The sequence below is a fragment of the Mus caroli genome, unplaced genomic scaffold (genome assembly GCF_978045245.1).
Source record: "Mus caroli unplaced genomic scaffold, Mus_caroli_1 scaffold_3, whole genome shotgun sequence".
Lineage (NCBI taxonomy): Eukaryota > Metazoa > Chordata > Mammalia > Rodentia > Muridae > Mus > Mus caroli.
Genome location: NW_028227258.1, coordinates 29,522,766 through 29,549,631, shown reverse-complemented (window position 1 = coordinate 29,549,631; position 26,866 = coordinate 29,522,766). Strand labels below are relative to the sequence as shown.

The 26,866-nt window shown below is 41.3% G+C and overlaps 1 protein-coding gene across 1 annotated transcript in view; it reads left to right on the top strand.

Moving 5' to 3' along the window:
• Positions 1–26,866, top strand: part of Col25a1 (collagen type XXV alpha 1 chain) — a 411,050-nt gene that overhangs the window by 312,341 nt on the left and 71,843 nt on the right. Inside the window, exons 12-15 of the mRNA XM_021157594.2 lie at positions 1,780–1,824; positions 15,910–15,963; positions 17,990–18,016; positions 21,000–21,044. Coding sequence (XP_021013253.1) covers positions 1,780–1,824; positions 15,910–15,963; positions 17,990–18,016; positions 21,000–21,044 — 171 coding nt within the window. The remainder of the gene's footprint in view (positions 1–1,779; positions 1,825–15,909; positions 15,964–17,989; positions 18,017–20,999; positions 21,045–26,866) is intronic.

Below are 26,866 nucleotides of genomic sequence, written 5' to 3'. Positions count from 1 at the left end.
TTATGGAATATTTAATTCAAATATTGGTAACACATTCTGACAGCATTTACAACATAGAGGATCATGTGACACTGCAAATTGATTGCTGGCTTTGGTCAAATATGTAACTGCCAAGTGGCCACAGAGCTGACCCGAAGAGAGGATATGCTCCTTGCTTGCTTCGCTGCGCTGCTTGGCTCACTCAGTGTCCCCTTGGCTGAGGCAAACTGAAAAGTGACTTCCTGATTATAATTTCAGCCTTAGCCACAGTCAACAAATGGCATTCTAAAGGGGAGGATCTAGGGTTCTGAGATCCCACCAATGGTACTGCAGTAAATACGGCAATAGCCGATAGGTGGCCCTTTGTCATTGAACATGAGGAAGCCCCGTGCACTAATAACCTCCCACCCTGAACGGGGAGGGAGAGGATGTTCAACGTGCAGAAAACTCCAGAAAACCATTGTGCTGTAACATGTGGGAAGGGGATTGCGCTTTATCTTTGGACTGCATCAAAGATAGAGACTTTGATGCCCAAGTGCCAGGCATGTGGCATCTGGTGAAACACAATCCTTCGAACCAAGGCTAAGCCCCTGCACCGTGAGGCGTCTTGCATGCCGGAACAGTTTGTCCCTTGCAATAATGTCTCTATTAAGCTCAGTGTGAAATTGTAAAGCTAGCCTGATCCACGTACAACCAGGATAAAATGCCGGCTCCAGACTTGAAGACCTCCCTTAGTTCCCACACCGCAGGATCACGGGATGAATTAAGGAACTTGCCAGCTCAATTTGTTTGGCGTATACTTTTTTTCCAGTAAGCTATTTTTAGAGCAGTTTCATGATGATCATTGCTATTTAATAAGATCCTTGTCCCGTTATTATAATAGAAATTTAATATAGAACTAAGAAAAATCTGTTTTCTTATTCTATGTTAAGAATAAGCAAAAATAAAACATATATATATGTATGTATATGTACACACACACACCTTGTCTAGAGCCTAAAAAGAGAAGTGGCAAGGAGTAAATGACATATTTATTAATGTTCCCTGTGTTCATTTAAGTGTCATGGATTGTACCAGGTAGTAACTGGCTTTCGTACTGTAAGTTGAGCCCTCTGTGTGGAGCCATTCATCCCCAGGCAATGGGTGTATGTGCTCATGTTTACGGATTCAGGGACCTTCATATTCAACATATAAGAGTTATATTGTTCTGGGTCAGGACACATTTGTGATGCTTTCGTGAGTCTATGTTAGAAGCCATGTCAATACTTAAGTGACAAAAATACTTCCTGAAAGTCAAGAGGGGACATGAACCAAATATAATCAATTTGAGTCTCTAGCATAAGGGCCTCCTGTAGTAGGATAAGCAGTTGCTTTTTAAATTACCTTCTATTTGTGTTCTATAAACTTGGCAAGTTCAAGAGTTGCTGCGGCTCCTCGGCTTTTTCCAGGTGGAACTAAATTATCTATGTCTTTAAAACAAAATTTGGAGCTGTGTGGCCCCCTGAAAGTTATGGCTTTCAGTTTATATGAGATTCTATAAATTGTGTTAGAGTTAAGTGAATACTTGGAAAGAATATTAAAGTTTGTCTCTACTTTCTAGGAAAGTATGAGGATCTGCCTAGATTACTAAATACCAGAACACAGTGGATAACGTCTAGGGAACACAGCCTTAAAACCTTTGCATGAAAGCTATAGTATGTCTTAGCCATGCAAAACTGTGTCTGACTAATAAATGTCACACAGATTTGGAACTGAAATATTACACGATCATGATAGTAACTTAGTCATGTGCATTTTTAGGGTTCCATTGGAGCACCTGGGACCCCAGGCATGGATGGGCAAAAGGTAAGTTCTGCTTACTGTAGCATTTATCACATAATTTGAAGACTACCAGAGCCACAGAACACTACTAGAGTCATAGGCAGTTATGTTATTAATAAGCTTATATGCAAATACAGGAAAGCCGCGGAGCAAATGTCCAAATGAGTTGACTTTAAGGAAGCGGAAATCCCAAACTAAAACTTCTCCGCTGTAAGAGTTTTGGATGTGTTCAGTTTTGTTAAGTTACTGTAGCAGATGTAAGGAAGATGCCCTACTTACCATCCAAACAGGACACACTAGTTCATTCTGGTCATGGGTACTGTATGCTATTTCTTTGATTAAGAAAAGTTATTTATATAAATATATAAGCATATATAAGTTTTCATATTAAAACCTTCTGAACAAGAACAAAGTTTTCACCGTTAAGCAAACTTGGGAACAAAATGGACTTTCTTATACTCTTATTATTAACTTCTGCTGTGCTGTAATGAAGGGATCAGAAATAAGGGAAGGTGTGCGTGTATGTGTGTATGTGTGCATACATACACATATCCTTCTGCATACACACGTCTCTTTGCATGTGTATATTTATTTCCATAACATTTTTATTATTTGGATAAATCATCTCACATTATCCCACAAGTAAGCCTGGTGTGTGTGTGCACTTAACATGCCTACCTACGAGCTCTCCAGGCTGGAACCTCTACAGAGATGAACAAAGCCACTCTGGGAGCTAACAAAACCCAGAGCTGGCCCAGCCCTCCCAGGGGACTGGAAGCTGAGCTTGGGACTTTCCTGTCTCTCTCTGAAATCTGGATCTAGCCCTTAGAAATCTCATGACTCGTGTGCTCCTCTTCCAGAGTATTTTAATGCCCTGTACCCTGGACTGAGTTCTGAAATCGCACAAGGATCCCAGCTCTGACCAAGAGATCAGACTTATACATGGTCTTTCATCTCACCCATCTTCCTGTCTCTCTTAGGACCTCTTAAACCTACAAAGTAGCTAAGAATAAGAGTCCACTACCTACGTGCTGTGTAGCTTTTTGTCTACGTCTTTGAATTTTCTGCCTCCTTTTATGCCTCTGTATGAAAGAGACTGTCACAATTCCTGCCCCAAAGGGTCATGCAACTTTTCCTATTCCTTCATTTTAGTGAAGGTTTGATATTCCAAAGAGGCAATTCAGAATTACTCAGATTCTAAGGAAAATTAATACTTATAATCAAGGTTCATAGAGCCCTTATTTCATAAGCCAGACAGCCATGCCAGGGCCCCGTTTATACTTCAGTGAAATGTATAATCCCCCCACCCCCAATCCTGTTAAAGACAGAAGATTAATTTTCCATTTAAACACTGCAGCTCATGGAGGGAAAATCTGGTTTTTAGAAAACACTGAAAATTGCTTGCCATGAGGGAGATTTGAAGACTGCCTAGGTTGGGATGCTCTTGACGTTGATGAAGGCCAAACTAGTGTGCACTCTTAATGTTTTGCTTTGTCTTCTCTGTTGTTGTTTTATCCTTTGTTCAACCTTGAGAGGCTTCGTGAAAATCCATAGAAACTTTTAACCTGAGAGAAAACTATCTTTTGAAGACTTCATATATTTTATTTTCACAAGAAAGTAAGCAATTTCCTCAGGAAGAGCAAGGACTGTGACATTTTCTTGTCCTAGTCACTGAGTTTAAATTATGTATGGAGGAGGCAGCAGTGGAGAGCCTCAGCTTTATGTACTGCATTCTATCTTTGCAGTGTTTTTAATGGGCTTTCTCTAGAACAGAGGGAAGCCAGCATCCCACTTTTATGACGGCATGAGCACAAGGCAGTGAGTTTATTTTTCCTACTTCGTAGACCTGGAACTAAAACACAGCAGGTCGATCATCCCTTAATCCTCACGAGTGCTTAAGACCATCATGGCAGCCAGACCCTGTTTAGGAAGATAGATTCAGAAGAATCTCCTTCACCACAGGCAACTGGTCTTCGTGACAGTAAAAGCGAAATTGGCAGAAGTGCAGTAACTCTACAGTCGGGGTGTCCGAGACACATCTTAAGCCTCTAGACTGTCTTTTGCTGGGAAGAGAGTTTACAATGACATCATAATTTTTTAAAAGAACTTCAATGTCCTATACCTATCTTCAGACAATTTTGTCTTCCATGTTACAATTTCACTTTTTCCAAAGTAGCATTCTTGATGCCTAGAAAGTCATTTTCTAGCTACAGTTAAGGAGGGTGTGGTAACTTGTAAGGCATTAGAAATTTGGGGGGAAAAATAACTACAGGAAAAAAAATGTCTTCTATTGTGTTGGACAAAGGAAACTGTTTGAAGAGAACATTTTCTTTCCCACCACATTTTCAAGCCATTCAGGTTGACAAAATTAGTAATTGGTTTTAGATAGTAAACTTGAAGGTGAGTTAGCACTATATTTATTTTATTTTAGATACTAGCCACTTTAGTTAGCAGCCTTACCTATTCCAATATATACCTGAGAGTTATTTTCAATGTGGTGATGAAAATCTCAGTATATTCACATGGATACATATTCACTTCCCATTGAAGGCCACAACGTGGTATACAAACACCAATGACTCTTCAGTGCCAGGTTTACTCTCTGCAAGTGGTGAGGCCCATAAAATAAGATTTGTAACGCCCACCTACACAGGGTGTGTAACTGATGAAGACTGAGTAACATGTATTTATGTCATGGTCTTCCAATTCTTTATATTGTACTGAGTAAAGAGACATCCACAGCAGTGACATGCTAGTAAAGTCTAACGTAGCACCTTCTGCCTGTAGAGGAACACTAAGTGACCTTCTATAAAAAGTGAGGGTGGGGCATTGTAGTACAGAGAGAAGAGTAGGACCTCCTAGCCTGAGGAAGGATGTTCCATGGGCATGCTTTGTCTGGGCATACTATGCAACCTTGTTATGACTCTGGTATAAAAGACAAGAGTCCTTGTAGTGCTACCTGGACAAGATAAAGTCAATGTTATTAATAGATGCTCAGTATCTATAGTTATACTAGCATGTTTTAGGAGTCTCAGCATTTCAACCCAAGCAAAAGGAAAAACCCTTTAAAGTCAACATAGGATAAAAATTAATACACAGAGTTACAAAGGAAGATAGAATCTCCCTCTGTCCCATGGCCTTTCCAGCTGACCTCCCACACAGTATAACATGAGTAGTCAAAATGGTCCCTATGTGTACAGGAAAAAGGACACATCACATATTACATCAGAAGTGTGGTCACTACTGTTAATGTCTCCAACCCTGGGGTGACATCCTATGTTCTTTGAAGAGTCCTTTCCTCTCTGAGTGTAAGATGTAGCTCTATCTCTAAAATAAAAGAAAGGGCTGTCCCCCCCTAAAGACACTGGCCCCCAAATGTCATTTGTGTCACATTGACTATGCAAGAAGTTTCTTGAATCTTATGTTCCCAACTCTGAAAGCTGGTTTTCTATCATTTGTGCTGGTTTCCAGAAGCCAAAACAGGGCAGATGCCATGACAAATCTTACCTAAAATATGAAAAGTTGCTGCTAGTTGTATTAGACACAAAAATGTGTTTTGTAAGTCTCATGTGTAGGTATTGTTAGTTAAAGCTATAATGAACACTTTACTTGTGTGGTATGATTGACCTGCACACAGGCAGATATAACACATGGACTCAGTTAAACCCTGTCCCTGGAGAAGTGCTCTCTGGAGAAGTGTAGGCTACTTAAAATATCATTATTAAACTGGAGAATCATTTGGCAGAATGTATGGAATTTTCTACAGTTTTGTGAGAATATTTGGATATCAGTTCTTTCAAAATCTACACTTAGGTTAGGCATTATTTTAAATCCCTTATTTTTATTTTCTTTTAACATGTTTATCTTATTTCACTCAAGCACGGTAAGTCATCATAATCTGTTTGAGTAGCAATTAGTGTAAATGCTATGAAAATGGGAAGTATAACAGCTAAACAGCACATGAGCAACCCAGCATATATCTGTATGCATATATACATATATATCATTGTCCATGTATATCCTTATGTAAGAATATATATCCACATATATCCTTATGTATCTATCACTAAAAAAAGAATATCAACTGTTTTTATGATTAAAAGCAAATTATCTTTGCGGTGAAGACGAGATTTTGTTTTTTTATCAGAGTCCTGGGTCATAAGGATTCTTGCCAAATCAAGAAGAATGCCCAATGATCTGGGCCACTATAATTTTCAAAGGCTTTTCTAGATCATATTTTTAAAGTTTGAAACATAATATAAAAACTGAGACTAATGTGTCATCTATGAATCTACCCTAGATAGTTGTGTGGTTATTTAAGTGACATTAAATTTTCATTAGCTCGTAGCCATGGTATTTGGAATGCTGTTTCATCTCTTACCCAGGAGCCTCATAGTTCTTAGCTGACATCCGTCTTCACAAAATACTTCTAATGGCATTTTTTATTGTAAGTATATTTAGAGAGCTGATAAATTGAAGCTTCCAGACTTGCAAAGGTCACACCATTGACTCAAGTCCACACAATTAAACCCCAGAGCAAACCCGGTATTTTGTGCTTGATTCAATGAGTGTAGCCATTAAACACAATGTCGTTCTTGTTTAAATCATTTTAAAAGTCTGAATTAAGGCCTGTAGATATAGGTCAGCAATAAGTGTGTGCTTGACATGCGTGTGGCTAAGATTTACTCTCTAGCACACTCCCAAACTCTGAACTTAATTCTTGAAGGATTTCAATCTGTTGTAGGTCTTTTTGTTGTAGCCTAAAAGTTTCTTTTGCCAGTGAGCTATTTCATTGTGATTTTGTGTTGTCCATTAAGTAAAAATAGTGAAGGAAAGAATGGCTGGTTTTGATTCCAGATTAGTTAATGGTTCAGAGAAATTATCTTACAATAATTTACTCCTTGCACTGGTTAACAGTGGGAATTGAATTATGTTTATTACATTTCCTATCTTCTGAAATTAAAAGATTATGTAAATGAGAATTCCAAGAGGCTAAGACCACTGTTTCTATAGTAACCACGATTACACTCATCCTTTCTCGTTAGCATCTTCATTTTCCCATTACTCATTCTTCCGGAAGATCACTACATCCTTTAGTGTGCTTGATAGCGTCTCAAACATTCCACATACTGCTCACTCTACTCTAGAATTTGACCTCTCATTTAGTTCAACTCGTCAAATGAAACTAAAGGTACACCTGTCTTTTAGGTGATTAATTTTAAATTTCCTGGAGGAGAACATATCACTAGCTGGGAGGAGTCTACTTCTTTGCTGCAGAGTGACGGTTTCTTCCAAACCACTCCCCCGACCCCTCGACTTCACATAAGCATGTTACTCCAAAATTGAATGCTAGCTGTCAGTCTCATAGATGAAAACATTGGAACAAAGGAGAATAAGAAGTGAAGGGATTGATTGGCAGAGGGAGGGAAGGGAAGCTCCTCCAAGGGTGTTTTGCAAAACAGAATAACCAGACCGATATAGCTGAACAAATTGTACCATCATGAAGCCCACTTTCCTGACATTTCCATTTAGAAGAGTGCATTTATAAAAAAGAACACAGAAATACTGGCTCACTAGATCTAGAAAAATTGCATATATAATTTGGAAGAGCCCTTTTCAAAACTCCCCTGAAATGTGCCTATTGATTCGGTCACTTTTTTCCTCAACCGTTCAGTTATTCAGCACTTACAAGTGCCCGGTGCCATTGATCTCTGAGATGAAAGCTATGCCTGCCATCATGGATGCCATCCCAGGATGATGGGACACAGAGACAGAAGCAGTGCCCCAAAATCTATTAAATTACTATGCTGTTAAGTACTTTGGCAGAGGAACACAGCGCAGCCTGGTGCAGTAGGAAGGGATAGAGTGTATTACCGTGAGTAGGTTAGCTATAGGCGTTAAATAACGTCTCATAGAATTTGACAAACGAAAGAGAAAACTTCACTATATCGCTTCAGTACAATCAAGGTAAACTATGGACAAAGATGGTCTTAAAATTCTGTGTCTAAAACAGTAATATTTAACCATTGTGGGCTTCATCTCTTCATAGACAATTTTTATCGAAAATTTTTGCCATCAATCACAGAACCCACTGTTATATCATTAGTTCTTACTTCTGAATGATACAATTCATTTTGAAATTGGTATTAAAAAATAAAAATTGTGAGATTATTATTAATTGTGATATTATTATCCTGGCAGGTTAGCATCTATCCAGCTTCTTTTTACACCAGGCCAGTTGCCAGTGGGCTGGGAGCCATCACCCAGATGTGAAACAGCACTGCTGCGGTCACTTTAGAAGAAGTTTCATTTCTTTCAGCACTTTCTTCTCCTCTGTAGAGAGAACAGAAATTGTATCATTACCAAAATTATGCACCGCCTAAGGTTTTAAGTGTTATGTGCAGATAAGCTGAGAGCCTTATAGCAGTTCTATAAAGTAGGTACTATGATTACCTAAGTTATGAATGAGGACACCAAGGGTCAGAAAGGGTACCAGGTGTTACTAGCAGAACCAAACCAGGCAGTGTGCCACTACCACAGAAGAGAGGCTAAGCATATGAGGCAAGTTGATTCAATTCATATACTCAGCATGTATGTGACTGTGGACTACCTGGAAACTTCAGTGTCCTAATTTGCCCAATAGAAATTGTAATATGGGCTTGGAAATCCAGTCAATGAACAGTGGGAGGCATGGCTGTAATTTTCCATTTGAAAGGCTGTGGTCTTCAAGTTAGAGACATAAATGCCTCAATAATTCCAAAACCTCTTACGGCTCCAAATGCATGTGAACAAGAAGTATTTCTCATTCTGTCTTTCTTCATGGACCTTTAGAATATTTTTCCAGCTGAACATATCACTTAAATTTTCTTTTTTTTTTTTGTTATTTTTTTAATTAGGTATTTTCTTCATTTACATTTAAATTTTCTACTAATAATTAAATACCATCTCTTTCAAAGAGAAAAATATATAGCATTCAAATCATATGCAGAATATATACATATATATATGTATGTATATGTATACACACACACACACATATGACTACACTTTAAGAAAGGAAATCTTACTGCCGGGCGTGGTGGCACACGCCTTTAATCCCAGCACTCGGGAGGCAGAGGCAGGCGGATTTCTGAGTTCGAGGCCAGCCTGGTCTACAAAGTGAGTTCCAGGACAGCCAGGGCTACACAGAGAAACCCTGTCTCGAAAAACCAAAAAAAAAAAAAAAAAAGAAAGAAAATCTTAGCCGGGCGTGGTGGCACACACCTTTAATCTCAGCACTCGGGAGGCAGAGGCAGGCAGATTTCTGAATTCGAGGCCAGCCCGATCTATAAAGTGAGTTCCATGACAGTCAGGACTACACAGAGAAACCCTGTCTTGAAAAAACAAAAACAAAAACAAAAAAAAGAAGAAGATCTTAGATGGATATTTTAAGAAGAGAAAGATTTTTTAAGAGCATATTCTGCTGCAAGATCTATGGCAGTGGTTTCCAGCCGCCCTAATGCTGCGACCCTTTAATACAGTTCCTCATGCTGTGGTGACCCTCAACCATAAACTTTATTTTGTTGCTACTTTATAATTTTGCTACTGCTATGTCTGAATCATAATTAAACATCTTGTAAACAAGATAACTACTGATCTGTAACCCCCAAAGGGGTCATGACCCACAGGTTGAGAACCAGTGGTCTAAGAACTAACAGAACCCATTCTAGAAATGCAGGCTTGTTGTTTTTTAAGCCACACAAACCTGAAATCCCAGCACAGTGCAACCGTGCAGGCTTTGGCTCTGCCTGCTTTGGCATCTGAAGATGTCCTCTTTTTACTGAGACCCACTGGCTCTCATCACTCATCTGTCGCTTCCTGCTGCTTCGCTCTGGCTCCTGCTCTGGGGTAGAAGGAAGCTGGGGTGTCCCTCTCCCTTCCGCCATGTCCACATCTACAGACATGCATGTACACATGCCCACACATGCAACAATAAACAGAGTGCCTGCATAGGTCCAGGCCCCTCTCTCCGCCCCCCGCCCCATCCCATGATGGATGCTGATTGCCTTGGAATGCTACCGCTCCTCTGATGATGATGTGAGTCCAGTCAAAAGTTTCAGTGAACATGAACAGACTAATTTAGAGAAGACTTACTTAACATGGGGAAGCTGAAATCTGTGTTGTAGCTGACTTCACCCGGTTCTAAGAAACTCTTCCACTTCATGCAACGTGTTTAATCTAGTTTTCTGTTCTGTCTTCCCAAGCCCTCTGCCATAAAATCATGTGTAGTGGACAGCTTTTTCACATATAGAAAGAAAGTCCTGCAGAAGTGTGCTCTCTGGGCTTCCATGTTGCTTGAAGAAGGAAATTCCAGATAGTGCTCTTGTTAGCTACAGGTGGGCAACACCCTACTTCTAAGCCGTCTAGGTGTGGGCCCAGGGGACCCTTCTACTCAGAATCTACTCTTCCCACTGTAAGATCATTCCCCAGAGACCAAGATTTCTACCTCAGATGTCTTGATGCTGTGTCCAGCTTCTGCACTGGTCACTTCACTAGCCCACACTCCCAAGTTTGAAGATCCAAGAATGGGGGAAGCAGTGGATAGCTCCTAATGAACACCATTCTGCAGAGCTTGCAGGCTGAGGATTGGTATGTGTCTTAGGGTTTTATTGTTGTGAAGAGACACTGTGACCATGATAACTCTTATAGAGGTGACATTTACTTTGGTTTTTCTTCCTTATCATCATGGTAGGAGGCAGGGTGGCATGCAGGCAGACATAGTGCTGGAGAGGTAGCCTAGAGTTCTACATCTGGGTCCACAGGCAGCAGGAAGCCACTAGGTCTGGCTTGAGCTTCTGAAACTCAAAGCCCAACCCCAGTGACACACTTCCTCTAACAAGACCACACCTACTCCAACAAGGCCACACCTCCAATAATGCCATTTCCTATGAGTCTAGCTTTGGGAGGGGCACACTTTTATTCAAACCACCACAGTATATAACCATCAGTGAGAACTAAGGCTGTGTAGAAAGAGAAGATAGGAAAGAGGAAGAGGGAGGTATCATGAGAGACAGTATATAAGGGATATAGTCCCAACTGAATCTTCACATTACATTAGTATGTTCAATGCAGACAGTGCCTCTCCTGTATGTAAATTATACCCAGATAAACTGAATCCAGCATTTTTGGTGATTTAAACTCTTATCTCTTTGCTTTCTAGTACTGTTTTCCAAATGGTTTTGCATACATGGCTCCCTGAATTATCAGCACAGGAATCTAAGCTATTGATGAGAAGACTTCTTCCAAAACCAGCTTATGCTGGGATTTATTAATTTATTGTGGCCTATTATACATTTTTAGATATTTGTAATTTTAGAGATTTTTTTTTCCTTAAAGTTGGTCGGTTTACTTTAGTTATTATTTCAATCCGCTTAAGGGCCATGTCAACAAATGCTCTGAAGCGGCACACTTGTATTAAATTCCTGGCTGGCATATCTGTCTGCTTTTCTACTAATTAATATCATATTGCCAAAGAGGACTGAGATCCTAATTTGATGGAAGAAGTGTACTGATAGGCTAAACAAGACAAACCTCCCCTACAGGGATGCCCGGACCTCTGATGCATAACAAAAATCTAGTTGTCCCGGAGGAGGTTGATAGTTTTCATTTCGTTTCTCTAAAGTCTCCTCTGCCTCCAGAAAAGGAGAATGAAAAGAACAGGTGTTGGGTGTTGAGTAGAAGTGAGAACTGTCACGAACTGATCTATACTGAAGCTGAATTCCCAGGATGGTCTGGGAGAGAGGATGACGGTGAGAAGGGAGAGGGAGAAAGACGAAGCCAATGAGTCAGAAACAGGCTGAGCCTGTGATGAGCCCTGCCTCCCCCGTACCCCAGTCTTCAGTTCAAACCTCATTAGTGTATGAGAGAGGTGGCTGATGGAGACCGAGAGAGAACTAGCCCCACACATCTGAATCTGGGGAAACCAAGGAAAATGTGCAAACAACTGGAGTAGCCAGGCTTCAACTCCAGAGCATGGGAGTTTGGGTCTAAAAGTAAAATTTAATCCAATCTCTAAGGAATACAGATCTACTACTAACATCTATGGTCCAACAACAAATGATGATAACACTGACTCTTACAAGGAATGAGCAATACATCCAGTCACACACTTCACAGAGGATGTGTTGAGCCCTGTGAAGTACAAGAGATTTGCCCCATGTCTTAGACCTAGAGTAGAAATATTGGGGGCCAACTGGATACTTCCCTAATCTAATTCAATGTTTAATGGGAGAAAGAAACATGGTAAATTGAGTAGATACAAATTGGTCAGATATAAGAAGAGCAAGATTGGAAATGTGGGTGACTTGGAGTCTGACCTCACAGCTGCCTCTTTGCTGTTCTTTGTCTCGTAGACTCTTAACTTACTCACACTGAACATGTCTGGTTTTAACCTTACACATCCCCAGCTACCATCTGCAGTTCCACAGGCCAAGGCCAGATGGGACCCACTGCCCTTTCCAAACAACACCTGATCTTTGTTCCTTGAAGTTACTTTCCTCTCCTCTTTGGATGAAGACAGTACAGGCCTGAAACGTAATAACTCTGTTATAACACGATGAAGGCGAAGCTATGTTAGACTGAATATTTAAAGCTAAGACCAGTTTAACTTAGTTAAAGCTAAGTTCTCACTGACAGGATGAGAAACCACTGTGACTGGAGCAGTAGTGAACACTGTTCCAGATAAATGACCCGCTTGCCCTTAGCACTCATCATTAGGAGAAACTGTATCCCCTTCTACCCTTCAGGATTCATCCATGGTACTGTTGAGTAGCAGTGCCTGACATGGTTTGTAAGAGCCTTGAGTGGTCTTTGATATGGGCATTCTAAAGAGAATTTGGCCTAAACCAAAATGAAAGGAGTCAACCATCCCAAAATGGCAGTCCAAGTTTCTTGCAGTTGAATTATGGAGGTGAATAATATTCCAGGTCCAGGGACCACCCTAAAATTTCCACTATAGAAGAAAAAAACCTTTTCAGTTAAGATTTTCTCTGCTGTTCCACTTTAGTACCATCTATAAAGTGTCCACGGTGTTTAGAAATATAAAATAGATGGGTAAGCAGTTCAACAACATTGAGACTAGTTCACACACACACACACACACACACACACACACTAAATAGGAGAAATAGCCACAAAATTGTTAAAGTTGTAATACCTCATACTGACAAAGCTGTGAAAAATAAAAATTGGTTGCCTAGAAAAGAAAGGGGGGCAGAGATGGCTCAGCATTAAGAACACTTGATGCTCTTCAAGTTTGCTTCTTAACACCTATATGGTTGCAGGGGAGGTAGTGTTACCCACCCACGTGTAACACCAATCCAGGGGATATAGCACCATCTGCTAGCCTCTGTGGGCACAGATACTCACATTGTGCACACATGTACGTGCACACAAACAATCATACCCTTAGAATAAAAATTTAAAAAGCAAAGAAAATTTAGAACCCCCTTTGAAAGCAATTTAGAATCACACAGTGGGTACCTTAAAATGTTCCCAGTGGCTACAAATAAATACTGAAATTTACTTTCATAACTAAAAAACTTGCTAGGAAAACATGATCATATTTCCACAGTTAGCTATTTTAAATAACCTGAGTATTCAGTGATGCAGAATTAATTAAAGATTGGCCACACCTGATACTTGTAGAGGCTCATCCAACCACCCACAAGACAATCATGGGTATCCTATAGAAACAAATCTAGGGCATGGTGATAACAACTCACTGCACTGAGCCATGGAACATGCTGATAGCTGCTTAAAAATACACAGCTGTGAGTGAAAACTACTATGAGAACAGGACAGCATGAAGGTAGCTCCCATGGAGAGAGGTTACGAGTCCCGCTTCTTAGTTTCCTCTTCTGTTGGATGTTCCTTTAGCAACATGAACAATGAGAGACCGAGCCCAGAATTTAGTCCCTTGGGGTTCATATATTGAGGGAAACAATATGCAGTTACCTAAGCAATATTTTTCCTTTCCACTTCACATCTCAGCACGAGTTTTCCCCGGATCCAGGGCTTTAAGCATGTTTTGTTGGGCTCTGGCTACCATGGTTATTCTTTGAAGGTCTGAACAGAGTTTGCAGTGTTTGCTGGCCCTGTCATCTCTGCAAATCTCACTGTGAGTTATGACATCAGAGCATCCTGTGGCCGAGTCTTTGAAGGCAGACTTGGTAGCTCTTTTCTGCATGGTAAATGATGGTCGTCCTTCAGGCCGGACTCTGTTTCTAAGCATTTATCCTCTGTAAAGTCCAAATAGCATGTCAAACCCTTCCCATGATGCCCTTCATTATTGTAACTCAACAACTTTGTCATTTAACAAAGAAAGCACAAGACTTCCGGTTACAAAGTGACTTTCTGTAGGAAGCAGAATTTCTTCCAGGAGGTAAAGACTTTAGCAGTTATACTCCGGAACAAGTGTGAGTGCTTCACCGGCCTATGTTATGTGGGACACACATATCTCTCTGTCCGTTATATTTACCTCAGGTTTCTATGCCTTTTGGAAAGCCACTTGTAGATGGGATATGTGACTCAAATGTTAGAGAATATCAATCAGTCACTTAATCTCTGTCGTGTGTGTGCACATGTATCTTTTCATCTGTACACACACACACGTATCTTTCCGTCTGTCTCCACACAGCCTCTTTGGTCAGGCTAGTGCAAATCTTGACTGTTTTCCATAAATCTACACACAGGGTGCTAATTTCCCCCATGTCCTAATTTCAGCACCTATAAAACAAATAAAAGTAAAACTTGCCTCGTGCACATTGTAATAACTGAATTATGAATGTAAAGATTGTGGCATTTAAGAAATAATACTTTACACCCATCAGAAGGTCCAGCCAGGAACAGTGATTGCCACCAACCCTGATGACCAGAGTTCGACACCTGGAACTCACAGGACAGGAGGAAAGAGCCAACTCCCTCAAGTTCTTCTCTGACTTCCACCCGCACACTGGGGCTTGTATGTGCATGCATTTGCGCACCCACATACAATGAGATAAATAGATAAAAATGTGAAAAATATTTGTTATTAATGTACATGTTTTGAATATGGAAAAATGATACCAGGTTACTTGGGAAATAGTCTTCTAAATGAATTAAATTTGTAGTGAAGCCAAAACTGCTCTTAAAGTTAAACCCATCACTGTCTTAAGACATCAGCTAAGAAGCAACTTTACTTTTGTCCGTGGAAAGGAAAGCTGTCTAGAAGACAGTCACATCCTAAGGACCCGGGATTAAATCAGATGGACAGACGTACGAGACACATGGGAACATAAGGGACACAGTGGCCTTTGTTTCTAGACATTTCAAGGGACTTGGACCATTTTGTTATCACTGCTGCTTTGTACCCCCCCCCCTTGGAAAAGAATCACTGGTTCAGAAAGGATGGTATATACCACCATCCTCTGGAAACAGGGAATTTTCTAGCTGGACATCCATTACCTTGCTCTTTAGAGCCAATCGTACAGTACGACCATGAGGAATAAGTCTGGTTGTTTTAGTTGTTTTCACAACACTAATGTAAAACCACTTTTACAAAGCCTTCTTAGTTTTTATTTTCATTTATTTATTTATTTATTTATTTATTGCTTTTCCACCAAATGTGTTTTAGAAAATTAGGTACCTGTTTAAAGATATGTATTTTCAAAATATACATCTGTGTTACTTAAGTTTAATAAGAAAAAAAAATAATCTAGTGATTTAGTCTTTAACTGAGCTGATAGATCATTTACAAGTTCTCCACCAAGAGAGTTTATTATTGCCAAGTGAGCTTTATTCATTCAACAAATACTAATTGGATGGTACCCAGAACCATATTAGCTACCAGCATCCCTGATAACTCCTCACTCAGCTTTCTTATTGATGAAAAGACCACACAAAGGGAATTAACTCAGTTAAATACTTTGTTCTCAAGCATGTGAATCTTTGGGCCACAGTGGGACTAATTATTCTAATAGTTACTTAGTCTCTGTTTTTCTAGTTCACTCTGAGGTGGCCAACTCCTCTCTCATCTCTATTCTGTGCTAGGTTGGTGTATTTTGCTTAGTAATGTATACTTTCTGTTTTGAGGGTGAGCCTGGATCACCTGGAGCAGCCGGGCAGAGTGGACTACCAGGACCTAAGGTGGGTAGAGAAACAGTCGAACACAGTCATTCACAGCATGGTTCCTACAGGGCTGTAAGCTGTCACAGTTTGTAAATTATTCTTCTGGTTGAAGTTGGATAGAATGTTCTGTCAGTGGAATAACATGCTGTCATAGTACTTTGTAACTAATGACCAAATTATGTCTACGATTGTCATTAGCATTAGACATGCATAAAAAAAGAAATAGGATACACGGCTGTCTAAAACCTTCCCTATGGGGCACTTGGTGCTCTCACAGAGGACTTGAGTTCAATTCTCCATGCCTACATAACATCTCTTGACCCTTCGTAAATAACTCCTCAGACATACATGTAAGCAAAACACCCATAAAACAGTTCTAAAGAAATATATCTTGTGGTATAATTAACTAGCATAAAAAAAGCCCTCAAAATGACGACTGTCATTTTACCCCTTAATAAGATGTGAAAATATAGGTCATGTTCACGCTGTCTAAAATGTACATATTAGCAAAGCCCCACCACAGATGATGTTTACAAAGCTTCGATGGCTTTTTCTCAAGATTTGGCCACCTTCAGCTTTTACACAACATGGCCAGTTAATCAGACAAAGAACAGAATAAAGATGTGGTGTGTTTAGAATTTAAAAATGGATATAGTTTGAATTACTAAGCAGGGAAAAAATGTAATGAGGATATTTTTTTGGATTGCCTGTTTGCTTGGTTTCTTGAAGAACAAATGAATCCGTTAAATCAAAAGAGATTGGTGACAGTTTAGTTTAAGCCACGCAGACAGACAAATCCCAAATCCTTTGATGAGTGAACACCCCTTGAAGTACAAAACCGATGTCTAATCCCATCAGCTGTGCTGGTGTGGGTCTGTACCCACAGATGCCTGTCAGCTGATTCTACACATCACGCTGCTATTTAGGTGCTGTGGGCAGACCTAAAACTCATAAACTCGCCCTTTCTATTGTCCTGGAGGAGAAGAAAGATATTCCTTCTAGACCCCAGCCGCCTTCTGTCCTCTTCCCTCCCTCGTACATTACTAAACAGCCCGAGGGTGGTTGCTAATGCTTGAGGCGTATCCCTGGTGCTGGTCCTGTGTTGCCTGGCAATGCGGCTTTCAGAATGGATGTTGAGTTGTACAGGTCACCAGAGATGTAGAAAGCCAGGGGGCCAGGATGAGTTCTTGAGAACGAAAAGAGTTTTGCCCCAAGCTCACCTCTAGAGTGGGTTTTCTTTCAATTTGGTTTTCTTTTTTCCACAATCCTCTCGTTACACCGTTTTTTAAAAAGCAGTCTGATCTCATGGCAAAGCTTATTACAGCTTCCGATCAGGAAATGTCATCACAATGTGCAGGTACTTTAGGATGTTTCCTGTCTGTCCCCTGCCCTTTCCTAGAGAAAGGGGAAAATGCAGCTCTCTCCAGAGAACAGTTTCATATTTTAGGCCTCGTGTTCCTGGCTGCCATTTCTAGTAGAAACATTATAGACTAAAGCTCTGCTCCATTCCGCTGTCTTGATCTGCAGCATGTTGCTTTCTACCAGTTACGGAATTGATGATGTTGTCAAGGGGTGTCAGTGCTGCATTGAGGGCTTATGATCATGTCCAAGAATATAGATGGCAGAACTATACCAGAGCTCAGCCCTGACAGAGTCCATACGTCACAACATATCTTCAATAGGCAGCTTTATGGAAGGACATGCTAACCCCCTTATTGATCTGGAGTTTGGAGAGACATCAGGGTGCCACACAGTCACTCCCCCTTAGTGTCCCAGCCCACTCCTGAGTAACTTCTTATCTACTGGATGTCATTGTACTTATAAGTAAGGACTCGGGATTAAAGTTAGCACTGGTTTCTGTACCCAGTCCTTCTGGGTACTTTTGGGATTTGTTTTCATATAAAAATTAAAGCCATAATCAACAATGCCCTGTATAGTCCACCCACCTAGTGCATTCAGTGCGTGTTCCGTATCTGCCTTGCCTGCTATTGCTTCACTCGCTACCTCTCCACTAATTCCTCACAACCTCTGTTTTTGTGCTCAGGGAGAACCTGGAAGAGAAGGAGAAAAGGTAAAAGCGCTCCTGCCTTTGCTCGTCACCCCGCTTCTCCAAAGCTACACCCCAACTGAGCTGGGTGGGTGAGAGGATGGATGGGTGGAGAGACAGACGGACGGACAGATGGACAGATAAGTGGAGATTTCTGGAAGAGGTAGTAAGTGTTTATTGGCTTGTCTTTCAGACTGCCAGATAGTGGGAGGTGGGGGGCGGATATGGTTCTTTTCCCTCCCTTACAACATTTGAGTTGGGGTTGAAAGGAAGGGTAGAAGGGGCAGACACTGCATGCCAGGGTTCAGAAGCCCCTTGCCCTGTTTTAAAAAAAAAAAGCATTCTGCATACTCACTGATGCCATTCTGATCCCTTCCTAAACGTCTGCATTCTCCCTCTGAGGCTTCTGAAGACTGTAGGTCAAAGGTCAGTGGGATACAGGTGTTTACCTGTACCAGTTATCTAAGAGTGACCCCACAAAGAACCTCATCAAAACCAGAAAGGGGCAAAAATGGAGAGTGGGGCATCATGGGTTAATCCCCTTAGATACCTTCAGTACTCCATGCAGGCCTACCTCGAGTTTCCAGACTTCTGCTGTGCATGGTGATATTCATACTACAGGTTCCCACCGCTGCCAACTGCCAATGGTGTTTGGGTGTATCTGTGAGTGGAGAGCTACCTGGATTCTATGACACATTGTGCTCTTTCTAAGTGACAGTCTTTCTGACAGATACGATAGCCCTGGTTGCAGAAGAAGGTCATCCAAAGATCAAGGAACTAGTCCTCCATTTAACCGTATTTTTTCGGCCTTGTACAGCAGAGGGAAGGCAGTATTAAATTGGAAGGGCAGCAAAAGAGGGGTGTCAAAGGCCATTCGTGACGGGATAGTCAAGCTCTTTATTTCACAGCTGCTCTGAACCCCCTTGACCAGGTTTCCCAAGAAGGAGATGGGCGTTTTGAAGGGGTTTTCAAGACAATTTCTAGAATGCATACAAGCAAGCCACCTACTGGCACTGCCCACAGCACATGACCAGTGTGCTTTATGACATCACATGAGTTCATGGTGATTAACTTGAAATCAATTAGTCATCAAATAACTGTTTCATGTGGAAATTTCGGAGAGAACAGTGCCAGCACCCACCTTAGGTTCACAGATAGGGTCCTTCCCTCCCGTCGAGTATCTGTCACTGCACACAGGAGCCTGAGCAAGTTGAGTTCTTGTTTATTTGAAATGATAGAAGGAGCTTTGGAGGGGGAGAGTGACTATCTCTCTCTTCTCTTTTCTCATTCTTGAAAAACCACAATTGCTAGTCTCTCTCTTATTTCATGGACATGTTTAAATGGTGGGAAATGACATCTCCTGAAGCTAGAGAACAGAGCCACCCAGCATAGAAACACCACAAACACCAAGGAAACGATACCTCCAAGAGCAAGGACTGTTATTTTGGGAGAGGGGGGTGCTGGCATGCATTGAGATACTCAACCCCGTACAGGACTTGGTTCTAACAACTGCATGGTTTATCTTTGTTACCAAGAGAGACTCAGCACAGAGAGCACTGCATTTGTCTGATGAGTGCCAGCACCAGACTCTGTTCTACTCAATCTAAAATCCATGACATCCATCTCTAGCATGCTATAAGGCTTAAAACAAAGCATTCACAGTTCAGCAGGGCAAAGCACAGAGATAAAATGAAAACTTTTGCCATTTCGCTGCCTGTGGGAAGGAAGGAGATGCCACTGGAAGAATGGGGAATTAAGGAATTAACCCAAGAAGCACACATCCCCTATGGTGGGCTGGAAATGCTTGACTCTGGGAATGGCACTAGTTGGAGGCCTTGTTGGAGGAAGTGTGTCACTGGGGGGAGGAGGGGACCTTGAGGCGTCTATGATTAGGCTCTGCCCAGTGTGGAATGAGACCCTACTCATGGCTGCCTGTGGATCACGATGTAAAACTCTTGGCTCCGCCAGCATCAAGTCCACCTGCCTGGTGCTGTGTTCTCACCATGGTGATAATGGACTGAATGTCTGAAATCATGAGCCAGCCCCAATTAAATGTTGACCTTTATAAGACTTGCATTGGTCATGGTGTCTGTTCACAGCAATAAAACCCAAACTAAGACATCCTCCTAACTCAGTTTACTGTGATGTAGGAGAGAAGTTATCTAATAATGTAAAAATTCCCTTTTTAAAATTTTTTTAAAACTCATATCAAGTTTATTATTATTTTTATTAAATATTTTCTTTATTTACATTTCAACTTTTACCCCCTTTTCTGATTTTCCCTCCAAGAACCCCCCCATACCATCCCCCTCCCTCTGCTCACTAACCCACCCAGTCCTGCTTCCCTGTCCTGGCATTCCCCTACATTGGGACATCGAGCCTTCATAAGGCCAAGGGCCTCTCCTCTCATTGATGTCCCATAAGGCCATCCTCTGCTATGTGTGCGGCTAGAGCCTTGAGTCCCTCCATGTATACTCTTTGGTTGGTGTTTTAGTCCCTGGTAAAAATTCCGTTTTGTGAATGCTATCTATAGAGCCCCAAGTAGATAAATACACAGTCCACAGGCTTTGGAGGCCACGGCATGCACTTAGCTCTGGCGCTTTCACTGATTTGACAGCAACTAGAATTTATACAGCTAGTAAGGAAGAGTGTTTGGCATGGTCTGAAGAACTCACAGGGCACAGTGTGGGAAGTGCCAGGGGTACACTGCTATGCGGAGCTTTGGACAGAGGGAATAGTGAGACTGAGGGGGGAAACTTGATGTCCACATCAACTATCAGAAGGCTGACAGGTAAGTCACTGCCTTGTGTTAATGCTGTGGTTTTTAAAGGGACTCAGCCATGCTCAGTGTAATAAAGTAACTGTACTGGCATCAATCAGCCGATCAGGTCGAAGTCCGTTGGCTCTGAATGATTACAGGAGACTGTAAGAGGGTGTGTCTAAAGGAGAATGTCCTCTCCTTAAAGTCTCTAATATATTTAAGTGTGTCATTTTGTCCTCTTCTCAGGGAGATGCTGGAGAAAATGGTCCCAAAGGTGATACAGGAGAAAAGGTACAGTCTTGTGAAATACAGAAGGATGTGTGCACGAGCGAGAATATTATTGAGTGTGTATGGAGTGGGGAGGGAGGTGGGAAGGCCAGGGACAGAGAGGAACCTCCTGGATTAGAAAACAGTTCCATAGAGAAAGTGATTGGTCCATAGCTTATCTACAGATTTAAAGGTTCCAAAAGCAAACTAGCTTGTCAAAGTTTCTAGAAAACAAGTAAATTTCCAACAAGAAGTCTTTCAAGCAGTAAACACACTCATGCATCAGTGCGTCTTCGCAGAGACCAGGCATGAGCACTCCTGAAGTGATTTGGTTCGTTCTAGTTTTAGGAGGAAGTATATTGGTGGAGGATAAAAGTTGAACGTTTAGCCTTAAGTTAATAGCACTTGACTGCAGTGTTTATGTCAGGAAGTCTGGATACCATTCCTCCTCTGAAGTCTTCTGCCTCCTTGGTCTTTGAAACACTGGCTGGCATTTACAGTGCATGCTTCCTTCCCCGGTCCATCTCTGTTTCCTCTCCTTTATCCCGCCAGTCTGTCATTATGGTGTTTGCTCAAGTTTGTGTTTTGACATCCGTGACATCATGGCGCTGTGACATCAAAAGGATATTTTCCTTCATCTGTACCATGTGTTCAGATCTGGGAAGACCACCGCTTTAAAGAGCTGAATATGGAATCAAAGTAGATGTACTTTAGTGGGAAGCAAGTGCGGTAACTAACCAAAGACAGGATTGCTCATCATTCAGGCTCATAGTGGAGGATGGGGGCTACTCCGTTTTGAAAATTATGACTGTACAGATGGATAATGGTTAGTCATAAAAGCATGCTCATAAAATATATAGCAAGTTATCTTTCTCCATCTCATAAATATTAATACAAATATGGCATCGGGGTGGAAACAAATTAATGCCACTGAGAAGAAACTGTTGGTGTTTGAGAAACAGTTTGAGTTTAGGGTAGATTCTCAGTTTCTTAGAGATCAAGGTGTCTTGGCCTCCGCACTGTTGACAGTACTGACCAGATAATTCTTCACCATGGAGTTGGCAGGTGAAGAATCTCGGCCTCTGTACTCTATGAACTACCTTAGCATCCCTGTTTCAGAGCTGCATCTTCTCCTCAGCCATATGTGAATCTCAAGCTGTAGTCAAATATGACGTGGAAATGTTTAGTGCTAAGAAGACCGTGGGTGCTCCTGGCCACTCTAGGAGCAGGATTCGAAACCCTGCATATGTAAACCTGGATGATGGCTTATTTAGCTCTCATCCTGTTGTCTAAAAGCAAGGATCAGCCAGCTTGCTCTATAAATTAATATTTTAGGCTCTGTGGGCCACATAGTCTCTGGTGCAACTCCCTGATTTTATTTTGTGGCAGAATTCAGCCACCCAAAACATGTAAAACAAACAAGTGGAGCCATGGACAAAATAAATTTTATTTGGGCATGGTGATTTTTGGTATTATGTAGTTTTCATGTATTGTGTAATATTATTGTTATTTTGATTTTTTAAAAAATCATTTTAAAATGTAAAGGCCATTCTTAGCCCAGTCTTGTAAGTGTCCAGCAAGATTTGACTACAGTAGGAAACCTCTGTTTAAGATAAAGGAAATACTGTACACAGAAGGCAATTTCTTCAAACAACAAAATAACATATAAAATTCCAAACTATACCTATGTGAATTTCAGTGAACTGTTTTAGGCTTTAGGAGAAGTGTTTTTAAAACCTCATTTTTTGGAACACAGGCCAGTAATTGCTTTTTTACTCACATAGGTTTTGAAATTTAATTTTGTAATAGTGAAACAATGTTTTTTCTTGAAAGGACCCAAGTGGTCTCAAAGGAATGTTGTTCCTACTTTATACATTAATGCAGATCAGTTGCCACACTAACACACACATCATAAACTCTCAATAAATACTAACTTTCCCTACCACGTGGAAATTAAAATCAACGACATGGTTGGTTTTTCTTTTCTTCTATTTTCTTTCCTTTTCTTTTTTCAAAAAATTTTACTGCTCAGCTGAAATTAAGTACAAGAAATGCCTTGGTTAAAGCGGAAATCGTTTCTATAAACTTTCAACGGTTCTAAACAGGGGATTGTAAATAGCAACCCGTAACGTGTATAATATGTAATCTGACCTGCAGCGTTCGTCCCAAGAATGTAGTGATTGGAATATAATTTTTGATGTGTTTTTTAAACATTTCCTGCTCCTGTCATATAATTTGTTTCCAGCATGTTGGAAACACGCTTCTCGTGGCCTTTGTCTTCAGTATGTGAAACTCATTCATCACTTTCCAACTCGCAGGGGTTAAAAACCAAGCTCCTTTTTTTTTTTTTCTTTTTTTTCTTTTTTTTTTTTTTTTTTTTTTTTGCTATTGATGTAGTAAATTACGTCATTGGCTGATTCACTTTAATGGATTTTTTTTTCCCCCTTTTGATCCAACTCTGCACATTCGGATGGTAAAGTGATCTGAGCCCTTCCAGACTGGTCATCTGGAAATGCTAGGGACTATAAAACCACTGGCTGGGCCAGAACTTCTATGTGGCCAGCAACACAGTACACTCAGCTTGAGAACAACCCACAAAAGACTGATTTGAATCACACGTAAAGTGACTATGGAAGCTTCACGCTCTACTCTTTGGAGTGTTGATTCTGCCCACAAATGTTGACATGGACTTCTGGCCCACTGCAAGCTGATGTCGCTACAGCACACCGAAGGATAGGACCACACTGTTGGACCCTGCGTGGTGTTGCCTGCCAACTCTACACTCTGTTGGCACGAGCTGGCCAGTCCTTTCCTTTGCTTTGCTCTCATGGCATCCAGTCCTGTGTATGCACTGCCCCCTCACTTAGCATCCTTAAGCTTCTGGCCTTTTGCAAGGCATGTCTGATTTGCACTTACCCACCAACCTGTCTTACCCACACCCAGAGGCCTGTCTCAGGAGACTCCAGGGCAGTCAGCACCTGGTCCTCTCTAACCCTGCCCAGGTCATCTCTGTTTAGATGCTTGCTTTCTGCCTTCCTTTTGACCAGATAATCATCTCCACTGCTCCATTTTCTAGCATTGTTCCATCTTCAGTCCTCTGAAGCTTGGCTGTACCAGTCATTTCCCGGGAAAGCCCTTTACTCTCCCAAAGTGCCTAGGTTATCCCCTGCACACTGAAATGGCCTCTAATTCTATTCCTAATAGGTACTGAGCTTTATGGTAGGTTCTTTATTGACTGGACACAGAGCTCACTAGAAAAGGAACAGACAAACCCAAACCCCTAGAGAACTGTCTAGTTTAATCTTTAGTTAGTGTGATAAAATCCCCTGACGAGAACAAATTAAGGAGAAAGGGTTTATTTGGGTCCTGATTTGAAATTCTAGCCCACCACTGTGGGTAGGTCAAGCCTTGAAGCAGCAGGTCACATCCCATGTGCAGTCGAGAGCAGAGAGCGATGGGTGAGCGTGTGTATGCTCTCACGTACAAGAGTCTCACCTTCCCACTCCTTCCAAGGCTAGCACATGAAATGGCACTACCCACATTCAGGTGGGTCGCTCTGCCTAACTTAACCCATTTAAGAAAATCTTACCTCATCTAAACAATTCTTCCTTGAAGCTCCTTTCCCAAGCTTGTCAAATTGGCCAAACTAGCCATCACAACTTGACACCCAGGCACACCATTTTTAAACCATAATCTTTCATCCTTTGTCCCCAGAGTCAAACCAAAAACCTTATGATGTCAGTCTGTCCCAGTCCCAGTACTCGTCAAGGTTCCTAGAACATTGTTATAAGATAATAAATGTTGTTTGAAAAACATTTGTTCTTTTATCTTGAATAACTTCATATTTTCATTGAATGGCAGAAAGTTTCTGTAACCTACATTTGTTTTTTTTTCGTATATTTGTTTTTGTATATTTAAATATACATATTTAATTACTTGCTGTTCTTGACTGAAAGTGAAATATAGTAAAATCACTGGGTATATTAGCACATACCTTTAATCCCATCGCTTGGAAGGCAGAAGCAGGTGGATCTCTGTGAGTTCAAGACCAGCCTGGTTTATGCAGTGAGACCCTATCTTCAGAGGTGTGAGGGGGAGGGAAGCAAAATAAAACAAAATATCAGTAAAGTCAAGTTCTCACTTATCAAACTCTCTGGTCTGTGGCTTATCCCCACTGACGTATGACATGTATATAAACCAGAGATGAAAAGCCGGTTCCTGCTTTCACTTTGAGGTTAGGATTATAAACTTACCCAGCTTTATTTCAGCTACTTGGAACATTATCCCTGCCAGCAGTTGCCTGACTCTTAAAAGTTACAGAAATTCCTAGAGATTTCACTGTTCTGAATCTTTGAAAAGATTCATGAATGAAGAAAACCGGACTACGAGTTGTCCATCAAACGAAGCAGCTCGGATGTCCGCAAGTAACGCAGCCTTTCACAGGCTGGGCCTTTCCTTCCCATCGGATCTCTGTGAGAACAAAATCTAGACTTTATTCTGATATAGTAGGTTAGCCAAACACTTCCCATTAAAATTCTGGGGGTAAAAAGACCAAAGTTAATACAAGCTGCCGCCTTTCCTTAACATGTTTTCTCTAACCTTTGTGGTCCATTGTCAAAATGATAGAAACCAATAAGCCTTTTCTTTTTTTTTTTCTTTATTTTGTTCTTTTTTAAATTAATTAATTAATTTGTTTATTTTACACTCCATATTTTATTCCCCGCCCCATCCACCCTCCTACTGTTCCACATCCCATACCTTCTCCCTACCCACCCTCTCCCCGCGTGGCTGTCCCCACCCCAACCCCACCCCACCTGACCTCTAAACTCCCTGGGGCCTCCAGTCTCTTGAGAGTTAGGTGCATCATCTTTGAATGAACACAGACCTGGCAGTCCTCTGCTATATGTATGTTGTTGGTAGCCTCATATCAGCTGGTGTACGGAACAAACGGGGAAGGATGGCTGAGGAAGCTTGTAATTCACTCCACTTGTAGCTGCTACAATTTACTCATCCACAGAGTGGAGGTGACGGTGCCTTCCCAACTGCATGAGGGCTTAATGTAAAAATAGGACAAGAGCTTTGCAAGACCAAATTGTTTTTATTAATACAAAGGTCATATTGTGGGGAGTATTGCGAACTGGTTCGTTAATGTTGATAGGTCCCAGACTTGGTGTGGCAGAAACAGAAGCAAGTATTCTTTTCCTCACCACATTTATTACTCCCCCCATTTGGAACTCATTTGAATGTTAATGGCTGGGAAGAGGAGACTTGTTCATACAATATTTAGAGTCTGTGTCTTTGTTTAGCCACGTTTTAATTTTTTCTTGGGTAATGGCAATTACAGATGTCAAAGCAATTCACATGTGTACTTTTTTTCTCAACAAACTAAATTTATTGTTTCCTTCTCCTTCCTAAGTCCCCCCTTTTTTTCTTTCCTAAAGGCACTTTTTCATTTTGATCCTTGACTGCTGACCCAATTTGTTAAAAAAAAAAAAAAGTTTTTTAGACAGTCGTTCCCTCCCTCCCCATGTGTGTGTTGAGCATATACTGTGGTCAGACACAGAATGCAAGTAGAGGCAGGGTCTGTCCTCACGCAGCTGTCTGTCTGATGAAAGCCGGGACGATGGATGTGCAGGCAACATCGACAGATAATCACAACCTAAGCTGTGCCAGACCCAAGCAAAGCAAGAAGCTGTACTATAAGGTGCACTAATAGCTTGTCAGGTCTGGGGTGAATCAGCAAAGGGGTCCTTGAGGAAAAGCCGTGTAAACCAAAACCTAAACCAAGAGAAGTGCCATCGTGGGAAGACATGAGCAGAAATGAGGGAAGGGGCCATGCGCCGGTC